Source organism: Mus musculus, chromosome 6 (assembly GCF_000001635.26).
Source record: "Mus musculus strain C57BL/6J chromosome 6, GRCm38.p6 C57BL/6J".
NCBI classification, from domain to species: domain Eukaryota; kingdom Metazoa; phylum Chordata; class Mammalia; order Rodentia; family Muridae; genus Mus; species Mus musculus.
In genome coordinates, this window is record NC_000072.6 from 87,682,500 (window position 1) to 87,699,195 (window position 16,696).

Genomic DNA, 16,696 nt, shown 5'->3' on the forward strand with positions numbered 1-16,696 from the left:
AACAGACACCATGACCAAGACGAGTCTTATAAAAAACAACATTTAATTGGGGCTGGCTTACAGGTTCAGAGGTTCAGTCCATTATCATCAAGGTAGGAGCATGGCAGCATCCAGGCTGTCATGGCGCAGGCAGAGCTGAGAGTTTTACGTCTTCATTCAAAGACTGCTAGTGGAAGACTGACTTCCAGGCAACTGGGGTGAGAGTCTTAAGCCCATACCCACAATGACACACCTACTCCAACCAGGTCACACCTATTCCAACAAGGCCACACCTCCAAATGGTGCCACTCTCTGGTCCAAGAATATACAAACCATAACACCTCCTGTCCTTAGAAGGTTTAATCTGTATCCCTCAATTCCATGTTCTTCCAGCTCTGAGCCAGAGGGTCATGGCCCTGGTAGGTAGATGCCCCTCCCATGCTATTTCCATTACATTAAAGTCAAAGCTTGGGTCAAAGGAGTCACCTGGTGAAAGAAATCAAGTAGTGGCTAACAAGTGCTCTGGGTACCAGGTCTTCGCTGAGACTCGTGAGAAGAATCTGAGTCACAGCCAAAGTAGCCTGAGAAACACGTGAAGTAAGAGAAAAAGACCTGCACTGATCAACCAGTCTGGAAGTGAAAATTGGGAGGCATGGCTTAGGTTTATGGTAGATACAAGAAAAAAAATATTAAAAGAAGCAAGATACCAAAAGTATATGAAACAACAACAAATATAAAGAAAAATACTGGGTATGTAAATATTTGAAATTATATCAAGTGTATGAAATTCATTGCAGGCATAACAAAGCTTCTGAATAGATGGACTGGAAACTCAGCCTGTGGTGTATTCCTAGCAGGCAGCCTGGATACAAGGAATATGTGTAAGAGCTGGATAGAGAGAGGGGAGACAGAAGTAGCAAGTACCCAAGGAGCTGAAGAGGTCTGCAACCCTATAGGTGGAACAACAATATGAACTAACCAGTAACCCCCAGAGCTCGTGTCTCCAGCTGCATATGTATCAGAAGATGGCCTAGTCAGCCATCAGTGGAAAGAGAGGCCCTTTGGTCTTGCAAACTTTATATGCCCCAGTACAGGGGAACTCCAGGGCCAAGAAGTGGGAGTGGGTGGGTAAGGGAGCAGGGAGGGCAGGGGGGAGGGTATAGGGAATTTTTGGGATAGCATTTGAAATGTAAATGAAGAAAATATCTAACAAGAAGAAGAAGAAGAAGAAGAAGAAGAAGAAGAAGAAGAAGAAGAAGAAGAAGAAGAACAAGAACAAGAAGAAGAAGAAGAAGAACAAGAAGAAGAAGAAGAAATAGCAACACCCAAACAGCACAGTTTCCAATGGAGGGGAGAAGTCTTGAAGAAATAATGTATGTCAGAAAGATCATAGAAATTTCACCCCATTTCACCCCAATTTCAAGTGAAATTGAAGAGAACAAAGACTGGGTTGCAGCCACCTCCTCAGAATTGAAGCATCCCCTAATGAAGGAAGAGAAACTTAACAAGGTCAGAAATCTTGTATATTCAAAGGACCCAGGTTATTTAAACAGCAGGAGCTGTGGGGAGGAAAAGCTGGCTGGCCATGTGGCCCGCAAGCAGGGAGCTGCAGGAATGCAGCCTTTTGTGAGTCCTCACCCATGCTTGGGTGGATCTGTCAATAATGCAGCAGTCACCCCTGCCCTGTAGGAAACTCCAACAAACTCCCTGGTCCAAAGTTAGACTTACAAACTCCTTTCTTTGATCTGTCACTGGTGCCTTAATAAATATTTGTGGTTTCCCCTGAAAAGTCACACAACAAAGATGAGATAAATTTTCTAAACACTCAGAGGAAAAACAGCAGGCCATCTGTAAAAGAAGCCATGTCATACTGACATGGCAAAGTGATGACCCACAGCAGAAGCGCAGTGAACAGAATACACATAAAAACTTTAATTTAGCCATGTGGCGACTGCACATGCATTTAGTTCCAGCACTCGGGAGGCAGAGACAGGCCAGTCTCTGAGTTCGAGGCCAGTCTGGTCTACAAAAGTCCAGGAAATGAATCTCCCACAAAAAACTAGAAATAAATGATGAATTAGCATCTGCTAATATTAAACCTTCTCTTAATAATGCAGCATTAGACAATAAGAAAACACACCGTAGACCGAGAAAAGAAATATGTAATGTCTGACAAATAACCCAAACCTAGCTAAAGATAGAAAAACATTTCTGAAACAGCAAGAAAATCACACTTATATTTATCAAAAAAGAGAAAAGGCATAAATTTGAACAAGCATGTCACAAAAGATCCAAATATATAATAATATATGAAAATTATTATATTTTTGTTTTATATTTATATTATACTATTTATTATGTTTTAATATAAAAACACATTAAAACAAATGCAATGCCAGCATATATCCCCAGAGTCACCAAAATTATAAAAACTGATGCCTATAAAGTATCTGTGGGACTCTCTTGCATTTGTAGGCAGGAGAGTAAAATGATATAGCCACTTTGAGATGGCAGCAGCAGAAAGCAAAATGTAAGCCTGTTCTAGGGCCCAGTGAATTTCCCCCCAGATACATAGCCAAGAAGAATTGGCATATGGCTCCCACAAACAGGTTCGGTATAAAGTGTTGGAACCCAGTCACCACCAACCCCAACAGCCTACAAAAAACTCCAGGGGAATTAATCCACATACAATTTAGTAGAGGCCAGGTGTGGTGGTGCAGGCCTTTAAATCCCAGCACTCAGGAGGCATAGGCAGGCAGAAATCTGAGTTCGAGTCCAGCCTGGTCTACAAAGTGAGTTCCAGGACAGCCAGGGCTATACAGAGAAACCGTTTTGAAAATCAAAAAAGGAAAAAAAAAAAAAAAAAAAAAAAGAACAATTTAGTAGAAAAGCAGATAAATCTGCCATGGTATATACTCAATTAAAACTTGACCAGAGCTAAATATATATGCAAAACCGTGTGAAATCCTAGAAATACACGTGTGGGATAAAAGCCAGACGTGCATGACCACACATGTATGGCTCTACTAAGCAAAGTTCAATACAAAATGGTTGGATGGTACTTGGATTAAAAATAGTGAATAAGAGGTACACAACACTTTGCGGGTGGTAGAATGTTGTACACCCTGAATTAGATACTGTTTTCACAGATACAGACATGGATAATAAGGATCAGGGCTATACATCTGAGATTTGTAGAGGGGTTGTATTTGTTTAATGTGTTGCTATTATTAGTGTGTGTGTGTGTGTGTGTGTGTGTGTGTGTGTGTGTGTGTGTATGTGTCTGCAGGTTCATGCATTTCACAGCACACATACAGAGGTCAGAAGGTAACTTTTGGGAGTTGATCTTTTCCTTTTGCCATGGGCTCCAGGAATAGAACTGGATGTCAGGCTTGGATGGCAAGTACTTTTACCCACTGAGCCATCTCACCAGCCTAGATTTGTATATTTTATTTAATGTATACTTCTAAAAATATTATCAAAGATAAAAAGAGTCCTATAAGTAGCTATATAGTGAACAAATCAAAATGATAAAAGTCCTATTTTTATATTTGTATATATTTAAATATATTTGTATATTTTTTTAAAAAGCCAAAAGAGACACCTAACAAAAAATAAACACATAACCATAGTTGATTTTGTCAAGACTTTTCCTCATAACTAACTGGAGAATAAAAAAAAAACAAATTTCAAAGACTAACTGGAAGCATGGCTCAGCCGTAGAGTAATTGCTTAGCATGTATGCTGCCCTGAATTCATCCTTTAGCACTGAGAAAAATAACAATAATGCCAGGCATGGTGGTATACTTCTTTAATCCCAGCATTTAGGAGACACAGTGAAGTCAGTCTCTGAGATTAAGTCCAGCCTGGTCTATCAAGTGAGTTCTAGGACAACCAGAGCTACACAGAGAAACCCTGTCTTGAAAAACCAAATTAAAAATAAAAAGATAAGACAATAATAATAATAATAACAACAATAACAATAATAACAACAACTAGGTAACTGTTTTGAAATGCCCTTATCAGCACTTGGGTTGTCCCATTCTTTCCATAGTACTTATTAATGGTCCCTGCTTAAATCTGTGTTAAAAATCTACTTTAATAAACTATGATTCTGCTTTTGAAAAAAAAAATAACCAGGATATAACGAGCCTGACAACTCAGCAAGCTGACATATCAGACCTGCACCGCTGTTGAGTAACTGGGGCACACATTGTTTCCACAGACACTGGAGCATCCCCAGGCATCCCAAGAGACTGAGCTATGGAGCAAGTCTCAACAGTAAAATGACACAAGGTGACTCACTGATGTCCACGGGATTAAGGTAGAACCCAAAGTCAGGATGTGTGAGAAGTAGAATTGACAAAACATTTTGAAAGGCCGGAGAGCTGGCTTCAGAGGTCAGGAGAATTTTCTGCTTTTCCAGAGGACTTGGGTTTGGTTCCCAGCACCCACGCAACCATCTGTAACTGCAGTTCCAGAAGATCCAATGCCCACTTCTGGCCTCCACAGGCACCAGGCCACAGTGCACAAATATACATGCAGGTAAAACACCCATACACATGAAATAAACATAAAAAATAGAAATTAAATATACATATTCAAGGCTAAAGAGATGGCTCATCCGTCAAGAGCTCTTGCTGCTCTTCCAGAGGACCTGAGTCTGGTTTCAGCATCCAACCCCTCGGAACTCCAGCATCAAGAGATCTGATGACCACTTCTGGCCTCTACAAGCACCCATACCCACTCATGGCTGTCTCACTCTCCCCCCTCTCCCCTTCTTCCCCCTCTCCCCCTCCCTTCACTCCCTCTCTCATACACACACACACACACACAAATAAAATAATAACAATAGATTTTGTGAAACTAGTAGAGCAGAGTTGTCAGCATAGGTCAACCTAATGACCAGAGTTGAATCCCTGGAACCCACATGATAGAAAAACAAAATCAACTCCAAAAAGTTGTCCTCTGACCTCCATACAGGTGCTATGTAAAGTGCATACACACAAACACACACACACACACACACACACACACACACACACACACACACACTAAATAAATGTAAAAAAACTAATGAGAAGTGCTTGGTGTTTGTAGTACATTTTCAACTAAGTTATATAAAGATGATTTCATAATACATCAATCATCTATACTTCCACCTGAACTCAGAAAAAAGAACAAGAAGTTAAACCCAAATATTATAAAAAATACAATCAAAAATCAAGTAAATATATAACATGGAAACCAAGAAAGCTTATCACTGCCCTTTGAAGAAGAAGAAGAAGAAGAAGAAGAAGAAGAAGAAGAAGAAGAAGAAGAAGAAGAAGAAGAAGAAGAAGAAGAAGGGGAGGAGGAGGGGGAGGGGGAGGGGGAGGAGGAGGAGGAGGAGGAGAAGAAGAATAGTATAGATGTGATTTCATTGTTGATCCCAACCACCATAAACAGATCTGATCCAAGGCAACTCGGTCCAACTGATTTGACAGAACAAACCACTGGAGATAGATGTAGGCTAAGAATATTAATACAACTCATCATTCATGAGGGGGAAATGGAAGGAAATTCCACCTTCATACAGTGATAAACCCCAGCTGAGTGTGGTGCTTCGCCCCTGCCATCCCAACATACAATAGGCAGAGGCAGGAGTATTGCCCATAAGTTCAATGCCAGTCTGATCTAAACAGTGAGTTGCAAGCCACTCAGAACTTTATAGCAAGACCCTGTCTCAAAGAAAAAGAATGTCCAGATCAATTTAAGTTAAAATATAACATTTGAACCTGGATGGTGAATGCACTTCAGTGGTAGAATACTTGTCTGCCCTGTATAAGATCCTGAGGCACCCCACCCTCAAAATAAACAAATAAATAAGCATTTCAAAGAAGAAAAAAATTATAATTTTGGAGTAGGAAAAGATTTCTGAAGTAAAGCAAAAAAAAAAGAGAAAATATGAAAAAATACTAAATTTAAAGTGACTTCTGCTAAAGATGCCATTGAGAGTGAAAAAGATCCAAATGTAGTGGTGCAAGCCTTTAATCCCAGCACTTAGGGGACAGAGGGAGCTGGGTCTCTGTGAGTTAGAGGCCAGCCTGGTCTACAGTGAGTTCCAGGTCAGCCAGGGCTACATGGCTAACTCTGTCTCAAAAATATATTAAAATAAAAAAATCAAAGAATTAATGCTACTGGGTTGTTTTTAAGGATTTCAAAATAGAATGTTATCTAAACATGGGCAAAGTAATCAAGAAATGTATGAAGAGATATTAGGCTTCATCAGGAAGCAGCAACTTTAAAACCTCTTCAAAACCCTGTTAAACATCAGAAATTAAACACCTCAGAGTCTGACTTGTAGCACATAGCATGGATGTACAGAATGGGGCTTCCCACACAAAAGTGACTATGTAGTGATAACTTTGAATTTTAGTTTCTTCTTATAAAACACAGAACACAGAAACATTACAAGAATGTGCTTTCATTTTAATCCCAGGTGGGGAGATACGGGACTGCTTTGAACTGGCTGCAGCAGCTGACTGTGATTTGCCTCGTGCTCTAGCAGACGCATGCTTTTGCCAGCTCCAGATAGTTTCTGAGATTGTGGGATGTTTGGAATTCTGGGAACTTTTCAGAAAGTATATAAATGCTATAGCCCCAATAGTCGGGGGGGGGAGAGGGGGTGTTGTTGATCATTTAGGGAGGTTGGTTGTGGTTTGTTAGAAGTCATAGTCAAAGAAGAAACAAAAGGAAAGAAAGTAGATTCAGGGGTTTTCCTAATTCCTAAGCCCTCTATCCTTTTTTCTCCCCTATCGAGTGTTAAGGGGTGAAACCAGGAAGATAAAGGATGGGGGGAAAAAGAATCTTCAAAATAGCAAAGACCCAGCTACGTGCATATATTGACTTAATTACTATTTTGAAAAATAATATATGATCTAGGCAATGGAGATAGCACTCAGCAATTCTAATCCTAAGTATATATCCTAAAAAACAACTGCACACTTTCAGCAGAAAATGTATTGGTGTAGAGTTAGATTACCTTTAAATTGCTAAAGAAATAGCCACCAATAAGTAAATAATGATAGACACACAGAAGGGGGCCTTGGAGACTAGAAGTGGACCATGAAGGTAGAGGGTGGAGAGGGCCTCACAAACAGAGATCAAGTCATGTTTGCACTTCCAAGGTGTTGGAGCTAGCTTGGGCTAAGTTACTATCCTTGGCCATCCAGACCACACACCACTCATTTTCCATCACCTCACCAGCATCTCCATCCTCTATTATCTCCTTTTCATGTTTTCTCCTACTTTACATTGTATGCTTTATTACTATTATATATTTTATTTATTACATATATTTATCTAAAATATATACTATATTTATATATTAATCATATATTGTATATTACATATTGTTACATGTGTATTATAGAATATATATTATATTGTATATATTATATGATACCCATGGCCTTAGCAGCTTAAGCAAGATGTTATACCCATAACAGTTCTAAAATAAATACTGGTGCTGTGGTAAGTGTTCTATGCCTAAGATCACTCTTTCTCATATTCAAGGACAGCTCAGATAAGTGGGACTGGAAGCAAATTCTCTAGCATAATTCAGCCTTGCCTTCCATACTGCTGCCTGTCCAACCCAGTGTTCCAAATCAGAAGAGAAAGCCGAGGCCAGAGGCACCTGGCTTGTATCTCTTGCTGGGCCCTAAACCCCTCGGAATCTGGGAGCCCCAGCATGGAGGGAAGAGAGTGCCCACCTGGACAATCAGCATGGAGGGAAGAGAGTGCCCACCTGGACAATCAGCATGGAGGGAAGAGAGTGCCCACCTGGACAATCAGCATGGAGGGAAGAGAGTGCCGACCTGGACAATCAGCATGGAGGGAAGAGAGTGCCCACCTGGACAATCAGCATGGAGGGAAGAGAGTGCCCACCTGGACAATCAGCATGGAGGGAAGAGAGTACCCACCTGGACAATCAGCATGGAGGGAAGAGAGTGCCCACCTGGACAATCAGCATGGAGGGAAGAGAGTGCCCACCTGGACAATCAGCATGGAGGGAAGAGAGTGCCCACCTGGACAATGCTATCCCTGTGGACCTGGTTCTTCAGCAGCATGTCGTTCCGCCACTGCAGGTACTTCTCCTGGTGGACTTGTATCTCCAGTGGAAGAGTAGAAGTCCGACGTTGGATATCCTCATTACTGGTATCAGGCTGGGGTAATGCGGTCAATAGCTTTCCATCTGTGAGATCTTCCTGAGAAATGGGGATCCCAAACTCTTGGCTCAGTTCTTTAATCATGGAGGAGGAAGGCAGCAGATCTCTCATAACCACCTCCTTGAGCCTGGTACTACTTTGGCAGATGTCATGGATCCTGAAATGAGGAACGGCCAGCCACTCAGCGTCACCTGTATAAACAACCCCACTACACAGCAGAAGTGAAAGGTCAGGTTGATTAGTGGTTCTGGTTTAGAACTGGTTTGGTTGGCTAGGACTCCTGATATATGCCTTTTACCCCAAAGCCTGCTAAAATTAGAGGCTGCCCACAATATGCACTGAGTGTTTTTTCTGACTGTGGCTTTAATTCATGGTCTTCATCAACCCCACACCCCACTAGGGAAGCACCCCAATATGCTAGTTGACTCTCAGCAGGTAGATCTCAGAGTCTTCCTGCAGTAGATAGGATGATGTAATCACAGCTCTTGCCAGCCCAGAGCTTGTAGCCTGAGTGGCAGTGCTACCTCCTGAGCCCCATGGGTAGCAATGGGCCACACCTAGGTTGGCCTGCAGTGGACCCAGGATCCACACTGACAGCATCTGGGAACTTCTGGGTGCTACTCACTACCCCTAAGTCTGAGGTGAGGTATATTCCTGAATTAGTGGACTCTTTCCACAACTGTCAGAAACAAAGAAAAGACACAGTGATGGTGGCTGTAGCCATACATTAGTCACTTTTCTTGTTGCTGTTATCAAATACCTAACAAGAAGCAACTTGCAAGTGAAGGGTTCATTTTGGCTTTCAGTTGAAGGGGGTGCAGTCCCTCATTGCTGAGAAGGCATGGAGAGTTGAAGCATAGAGTAGCTGGTCATGCTGCAGCCACAGGCAGGAGGCAGAAAGGAATGAACTCTGGTACAAGCTTTCTCTCTTTTTACTCAGCCCATGACCCCACCCCTAAGGGGTGGTGCTACCCACATTCAGGGCAAATGTTTGCTCAGTGAATTCTTTTTGGAAAGATCCTCATAAGCACACTGAAAGATGTTTCCCTGATTCTAAATACCATTACATTGACAATCAAAATTATCCATCACATGTCCAACCCTTGTAAACTTAGCTGCTAAAGGCATCACTTAGAAATTGTAACATTCTACCCCTTAATCCTAAAGTCTTATTTTTATCTCATATTCCAAAATACTTTTGTTTAATCCAACTCTAAAAGTCCCCACAGTGTTTAACCGTCCTAGAATTATTCAAAAGTCCAAAATCCAAAGCCTTTCCTGAGATTTGAGGCAATCTTTTAACTGTGACCACCTTAAAAAAACAAACAAGTTACATGGTTCAAGTATATAATGACACAGAATAATATCCCCCAAAAGGATGGGACCAGACCAAAGCAAGCCCAAAGGCAACAGACAAACAGCAAACAGCAAGTCCTGAAGCTCCGTATCCAGCATCTGGAGCTTGTGACAAAATCACCTGGGCTCCACCTCCATCTCCAGCAGCACTCAAGCACATTAGAGTTCCTGGACAGACTCCACTCTGCACCTGTCTTTCTTAGCTGAGATCCCGTGGCCTTGATACCTCCCAGGTCCCAAGATCTCCACTGAAACTTAGTCTTTACCTTCACAGCTTCAGGCAGTGGCCTTTCAGGAACCCCGTGCAGGCACATGTTGTCTGGCCTCGCTGGCCTTCAAGTATCTTTGTACAAGTTTCCATGACTCTCGTTACTCTTGCATTTTTAATGCCGGCAAATCCAGTACCACGGACAATGCTGCCAAGTTCTGCCAGCTCAAGACACAGCTTGGTGTACTTGGACCACAACTGCATCAGCCCCCTTTTGCTGACTCTGGTGGGCAACACTACCCTGATACCCTTCAGTGGTATTCTCAGATTAGGACCTCACCCTTTAAATGACTCTACATTTCCACAAGATGGACTGTCCCTCTGGCCCTCTGGGTACCTTTCCTGTTGAACACAGGGTTTCTCTGTAATGGGGCTAATCTTTAAAAATTACAACTATTTTCTCAGCCACCCTGCTGCCATTTAAAATTAATTCCTTTCGCAGGGCAAACAGCACTTTTCATCTTTCTGCCCCACTTGTTGCTCTCCCTGCCCCCCCTCTCAATGTTGACCTGAATCGGAACAGAAAGCAGTGACTGTGACAGTGCCTGAATGTTCTCCCATCTTGGGTTTTCTTCTGATAAACAAAGTAGCCTATCACTGTTTTAGTCAGCCTCACTCAGGTTCCCAGGACATTGCCATAATGCAGCCAGGTTCTTTACCTACATAGAACACAAATGGCCACTGGGTCATTAGAATCCTTGTTTCTGTCTGGATCACAACAAGCCCGACCTCAACTACCGGCATTTCTCTCAGCCTTCTGGACTTTCAAATTCCTAGTCGATTGGCTTATTAATGTCTGCTATGGCATGCTATGGTTCTCTAGTCCCCAGATCCAGGCTCTTCCACATTTTTCTCTTGAACCAGTTACAAGGACACAAGAACCATGCCTTCATGCTTCTCCCACCTCAGCCTCACTTCTCAGAACCAAGCTTCTATATGACTTACTTTTCCCTTTGCTGTGATCAACCCTGACAAGAGTGAATTTAAGGGGGTGGGGGGAGGCAGGCTTGATTCGTCTACACTTCAAGGGGATAGAGTCCATCCTGGTGAGGATGTGGTCACATCATGTCCACAGTCAGGAAGCAAAGAATAAAAACTGCTGGTACTCTGCCCACTTTCTTCCCCCTGATCAGTACAAGACCCCAGCCCGTGAGGTGGTACAGGCCACATTCAGGATGTATCTTCCCTGATCAGTTAACCTATCAGGAACACCCAGAAGTGTGTTTCCATGGTGATTCTAAATGCCATCAAGTTGATAATTAAGGTCAACCATCACATGGCAAACGCCTTTAATCCCAGCACTTAGAAGGTGGGGGCAAGAGGATCTCTGTGAGTTCTAGGTCAGCCTCGTTTACAGAGCGAATTCCAGGACTACATAAAGAAACCCTGTCTCTAAATAAATAAATAAATAAATAAATGATTAAGCATCACAATCACCTAATACAAAAAGTATACTGTGAACACTGGTTCCCCCCAATATAGATTCCCCAACTTCCAACTCTACTGCATCATCTCCCAAAATGGAAGGTCTAGCCTTTGCTGCTAACACCCAAATGCTGGAGCCCCCATCCCAGGCCCTTCCCTGAATGTAGGAAGAAATCAAGAAACAAGTGAAAGCCTTCTCCACCCTGAGCTCTCCTTTCATTGTTTCTCTTCCTCCAGGGTTTCTGCTTCCTCAACTCCTTTCTCTCCTTCTGCTTCACCAAGTCAACAGCACTAGCTGAGGTCAGAGCTTCCTAAAATTGCCTGGGAGTGGTTGTCAGGGTAATAATGTTCAGTGGCTCGCCAAGGTCACTCTTCCCTGCCTCCCCAGATGTCCCGCTGCTCTCCTGTGCCCTGAGGAATGCACACGGACCTGCCCATGCAGCATCTCCTCCATGTTACCTGTGCCTCATTCCCAGGGCCTCAAGCTTCCAGCACCCCTTAGCCAAGGCTGGTCTGCCGAGGGATGGTAAAACCCTCTGGGCCCCTGGTACAAAGGCAAGCCTGACAGGCAAGGCATAGCAAAGGGAACACTTACTTCCAGAGCTGGCTGTTGGGCAGCAGGCTTTCTCAGCGATAGGGAGGGTCTGTGGGATTGGCCTTAGGGCAGAAGGGAAGGGAAGCACTGGATCAAAGGAAAGGCTGCGGCTGATTCTGCAGTCTGTATGCCCAGTTCTCACTGGAGATTATACTCTGACCAGCTGCCTCCTCCTCAGATCCTTCTAGAATGTTCCCCATGGGAACAGACTGGGCAGAGTTGCTCATCCTAATGGCCAGCACCCTTTCAGCTAACACACTTTGATACATCTCAGGAGAACCTGCATCTGTTTCTCCTGGAACCTGAGAAGTACAGAACATTCTTGTCTGCTGTCCCTATTGGCCATCTGGCCTCCAGATAATGGGCTGTCCCTCCTGCCCCATCCACACTCACCTGGACAGTGCCTTAAAGGCCATACGTGACACAGCCCCACGAACATAGAGTGCAGGGTACCGCAGGAGCACTGACACAGGCCTGAACAAATGTACATGGTACAGGATGGTCTCCAGGTCAGCGTACAGGCGGTGGCAGAAGAGCAACCTGGAGTCATAGAGCACCTTGCAAGCTGCACGGTTGGAGGCAGTAACACTAGAAAGGAGGAGAATTAGCATTGTCTGTGAGTCCTGGGAACACTTGATGATGGCTTGGCTCTGTCCTGCAGGGGTTTTCTTTCATTTTTATTTAAAAGCAATGTAGAGAACGTAATGGTAGCAAATACACTGGGTAGACCCAATGTGGACCCTGAAAACAGTGGCAGCTGAGGCCAGCTGTCCCCATTCCCATTCCTCTGTCCCCCTTGATCAGGGATCACCCTTGGGTCTCTAACAGTGGCAACCTGGCCAGGTTTCTAAATACCGCCACCCTATAAGTGCCTCAGGTGATGTTCCTATAAGTGAAATCTATGCCCACCTCCTGTTCCCTCAGAAACCTCTCCTTGGACACTATAGTTCTTCCTATGTGAAATATTTGGGTCGTCCACCAAGCTTCCACTCAGATGTTTTCTTGCTGTTATACTGATTCATAGAACTTTCATTTACAGTCTCTCTGGCACCCCAGGATAGCTCAGTCATGATTCCTTCTTATATCTCTCTCCTGAGTGCTGGAACACACACACCATGCTCAACACAGGTTTGTTGTTATTGTTGTTGTTTTGTGTGTTTGTTTTTAATTCAGTTAAGACTGCCAGTCTTGTTCCATATATTGCAAATATTTTCAATTTGTTGCTTTCATTTTCAAAACTGTATGGTAGTTTATTGAAGAAAAACTTCTCCTTTGCCTGTAGCCAAAAGATGTCTCATTCTCTCTCTTATTCTTTGTATCTTACTGGAGAAATTTGTCTCTAGTCTGATATCATGGGTGTGTTTTCTTGTCATCTAAAATTTTGATATTTCTGCTTCTCGGAAATAGATTCTTTAAAATATGAGCATGATAGTTCACATCTGCAACCCCAGAACTCAGAAAGCTGAGGCAGAGGAGTAGATGCGGATTTAAAAGCAACCTAAGCTACTGAGTTCCAGGACAGCCTGGGTTCCACAGAGAAGCTTGCTATCTCTCTACACCCTCCCCCACTCCCCCCCCACACACACACACAAGGATTTTAAAAGTTCAGGCCATCTTAGTCTAGCTAGCTGTGCTTTGTCAATTAATGACGCATGGAGGTTATAAAGATGTTGCCACCAGGGAAGTGGGGTAATAAGTAACTTCTATTTTTGCAACTTGTGAGTCCTTAATAATTTCCAAGTTCACAGTTTAAAAAGAGGTGTTATCATCTTCTTGCAACTGCCTTTCATGCACTGTGTAAAGAAGTGCTTTTGGAAACGCTTAGCACAGCAGGCAGAGAGAGAGAGATGCCTCCTCAAGCCAACAGAGAACCAAGAGACAGATGCCTTACTCCTTACACCACAGAGAAAGATTAAATGTCTTCTGGCATCGCCAACACAAGGTGAACTTGCTTATATCCACCACTCACAGAAAGCAGCACTGCAAATCCTCCCCAGCACCCCTGGAAACAAAAGCAGGCAGACTGGAAAGGGGGGACACGTTGCCCCTCTTACATGGTGGCCTAGGTAGAATTACATGGTGGCCTAGGTAGAAAACATCAACGAATTTCCCAAAACAAAGACAACTCCTTCACTCAATGAGTTGGCTTGTCAGCTTATGAAAATCAGTTATGCTTCAGTAAACCATCAAAGAGTATTTGGCACTTGAAACTTAACATAGTATTTTCAAAATAATAAGACAAATTTGTAGAATAGATCAAATTTGTGGTTCCTGGGAATTAAGAACTGTTAAGGAAGGTAGGCATGGTTACTATGGCAACTGGAGAAAAATCTTTGAGGTGGCATAAATAATTCTGCATCTTCATTATAGTGGCTGCATAATTCATACGTGACAGATTTCATGTACAGCGTGCCCACATGGCACTGTCAGAACCCTCAGTTAGATAGCACACCATGGGGAAGCTTGGAAGGGGGACAGAGGGTCTCCCGGGAACGGTTTTGAGTCTCTTGTTTATATATAATTATCTCAAAACAAAAAGCTTACAATCTACATAGAGAGGCTAGAGAGAGAGCTTAGTGGTTCAGGGTACTTAATGATCTTGCAGAGGACCAGGGTTTGGTTCCCAGCACCCACATGGTGACTCGCAACCATCTGTAACTCCAGTTCTAAGGGATCTAACGCCCTCTTCTGTCCTCCACGGGCCTGCACACACAAGGTGCACAGCCAAACGTGCACATAAGACACTCAAACACATAAAATGAACTTAATAAAAATGTTGTCATTCTTTTTTAAACCACATAGATTTTAATCAGCTGAATTTGTTTTCATGAACGGCTTAAAAGGAGCTTGTTTCCCTCTTTTCCTGTGGAGAAAACATTGTCCAGACCCCATTATTGAAAGGGATCCTTTTCTTTGACTTTTGCCTACCATGGACCCCCTGTTTGTATTTCTCTGTCTGGGTTTTTGAAGTCCGATCTTGCTCTGTGACCACATTACAGGTGTCACTGCCCGGCTGGTTTCTACTTGTTGACTGTACTATACATTCACTTACAAATTTTGGTGTGGGTATACATTTTTGGCTGTCTCAGGTATCAATCTAAAGAGAAGTCATGCTTCTCTCTGGTGTCTCTCAGCTTGTCAGTGCATCAGGACAGGCCCACCGTGGTACAGCCCTCTCTTGGATAGATTAAAAAAAAAAAAAAAAAAAACTTCTGGCCTCCAGCTGTTACCAAATGATGTCTGAGGCCCTGAAACCTGCTTTCCCAGTAAAGAAGGAGCCTGTCCCTAATGTACACGGATTCCTCTCTGGGTACTATGTTCTGTTTGTTTGTTTGGGTGGGGGGTACTATGTTCTAAATCACCCTAAATTCTGTTTCATTTAAAAATGCTTATATCATCACCACCACCACCACCACCACCATTATGTGCACTATGGCAATGCAGATGCATGGAGATCAGATGGCAACTTTGTAGAGTCAGTTCTTTCCTTTCCTTTTGTGAGTTCTGTAGATTTAACTTGGAGCACCAGGATTTCACAGAAAACACCTGAGCCATCTCACTAGCCCAATCCTACATCTCCCCTCCCAGCTAAAACAGCCAGGTCTGCCTGTTGTCAATGTCTAGAGGACACTGAACCTGGCCGTGCCTTTGAAAGAGCTATGCCATTTGCCCTGTATCCAGACTGCCATTGCTTTCCTCTGAATGGGACAGAGTCTACCTACCTGCTCTGGTAACTCTCCCACAGCTGCCTCAATCCACGGTCTGCCAAGCCTTCTAGAATAAAAAGATGGATCTTTCCATCCAGCAGATGGAAGCCCGTGAGCACATCCAGGTCCTGCTGCTCTTGGATCTTCACGCGCACCTTGAAGGCCGACAGGATTTGCTGGATGTTCTGGAGGGGATAACAGTCCAGTTCCAGGGCTTTAGCATTGATCATAGTGATGTCCTGCAGCAGGCTCTGTAGGAGGGACAGTTTCTTGGCGTGGAACACAAAAATGATGCGGCCAAAATGGGTACCCATTAGGTCCAACTGGGGAGCTCTGGACCAACCACTCAGGGGCACTGCAATGTCCACTCGGAGCTTGAGTAAAGAGTTGGCCTCCAGGTAGTTGCCTTTGGGAATTGAGCTGTGCTGGAGGACATCTGTGGGCACTTGGACTCCCATAGTCCTTCTGTTCCTGCTATCCTGGCTCCAGTTGGGGGACTTTGGCTCACAGTTGTGGATGGGGACAATCAGGTTCAAGTACTTATAACCAAGGAGGAGGTCAGCAAAACTGACCCGGGCAATGCCATAAGGATCCCAAATCTTATTCTGCGACTCATAGGGGTTCGTCTCTGTGTCTCTGTGAGAGACGAAAGCCTGGAGATTGAAGTATGAATCCATCAGGTCCTCTCCAAACAGGGCAGGCTTCCGGGAATACTCTTCTAACTTCCGATCCCTGTCATGGACTTCAACTACCATGGGGGGCCCCTCCAGGTATTCCCTCACGTCGCTAGGGTTCATGGCCCCAAGGAAGACGACATTGATATCTCGAAAAAATACATGAGTCCCATGGGGCTCTCTCTTGGTCTCGTGAACTGGAGTCTTGTGGAACTGGTATCTGCAGTACACAGGGCTGCACAGCCTCTGCAAGAGAGAGAGGAACAGCAGGTCATATTTCACCTGTGTGCCCAGCACAGCACACTCACTACCCAAAGTCCTGAAGCCTGGGCTTCCTCCTTCATCAGACACACGCAGTGAGGTCAGCACAGGCATTCAGGCTATGTGCATGAACAAGACATGAGCATCACAAGACATGGACCACAAGCTTAAGGACAAATGATTCTCCCGCCCTTTCCCAAACAGCAAGTGCCATGGAAACA

General features: G+C 43.8%; 1 protein-coding gene across 2 annotated transcripts in view; it reads right to left on the reverse strand.

Moving 5' to 3' along the window:
* 1810020O05Rik (Riken cDNA 1810020O05 gene) overlaps positions 1-16,696 on the reverse strand; it is a 47,158-nt gene that overhangs the window by 6,910 nt on the left and 23,552 nt on the right. For both annotated transcript variants that reach the window (NR_045482.2, NM_001384219.1), the window contains 3 exons: positions 15,556-16,460; positions 12,227-12,421; positions 8,049-8,346 (listed from right to left, as the gene is read on the reverse strand). Coding sequence is in view for 1 of the 2 variants with exons in the window: in NM_001384219.1 (NP_001371148.1) it covers positions 8,049-8,346; positions 12,227-12,421; positions 15,556-16,460 (1,398 nt within the window). In the remaining variant the exon portion in view is untranslated. The remainder of the gene's footprint in view (positions 1-8,048; positions 8,347-12,226; positions 12,422-15,555; positions 16,461-16,696) is intronic.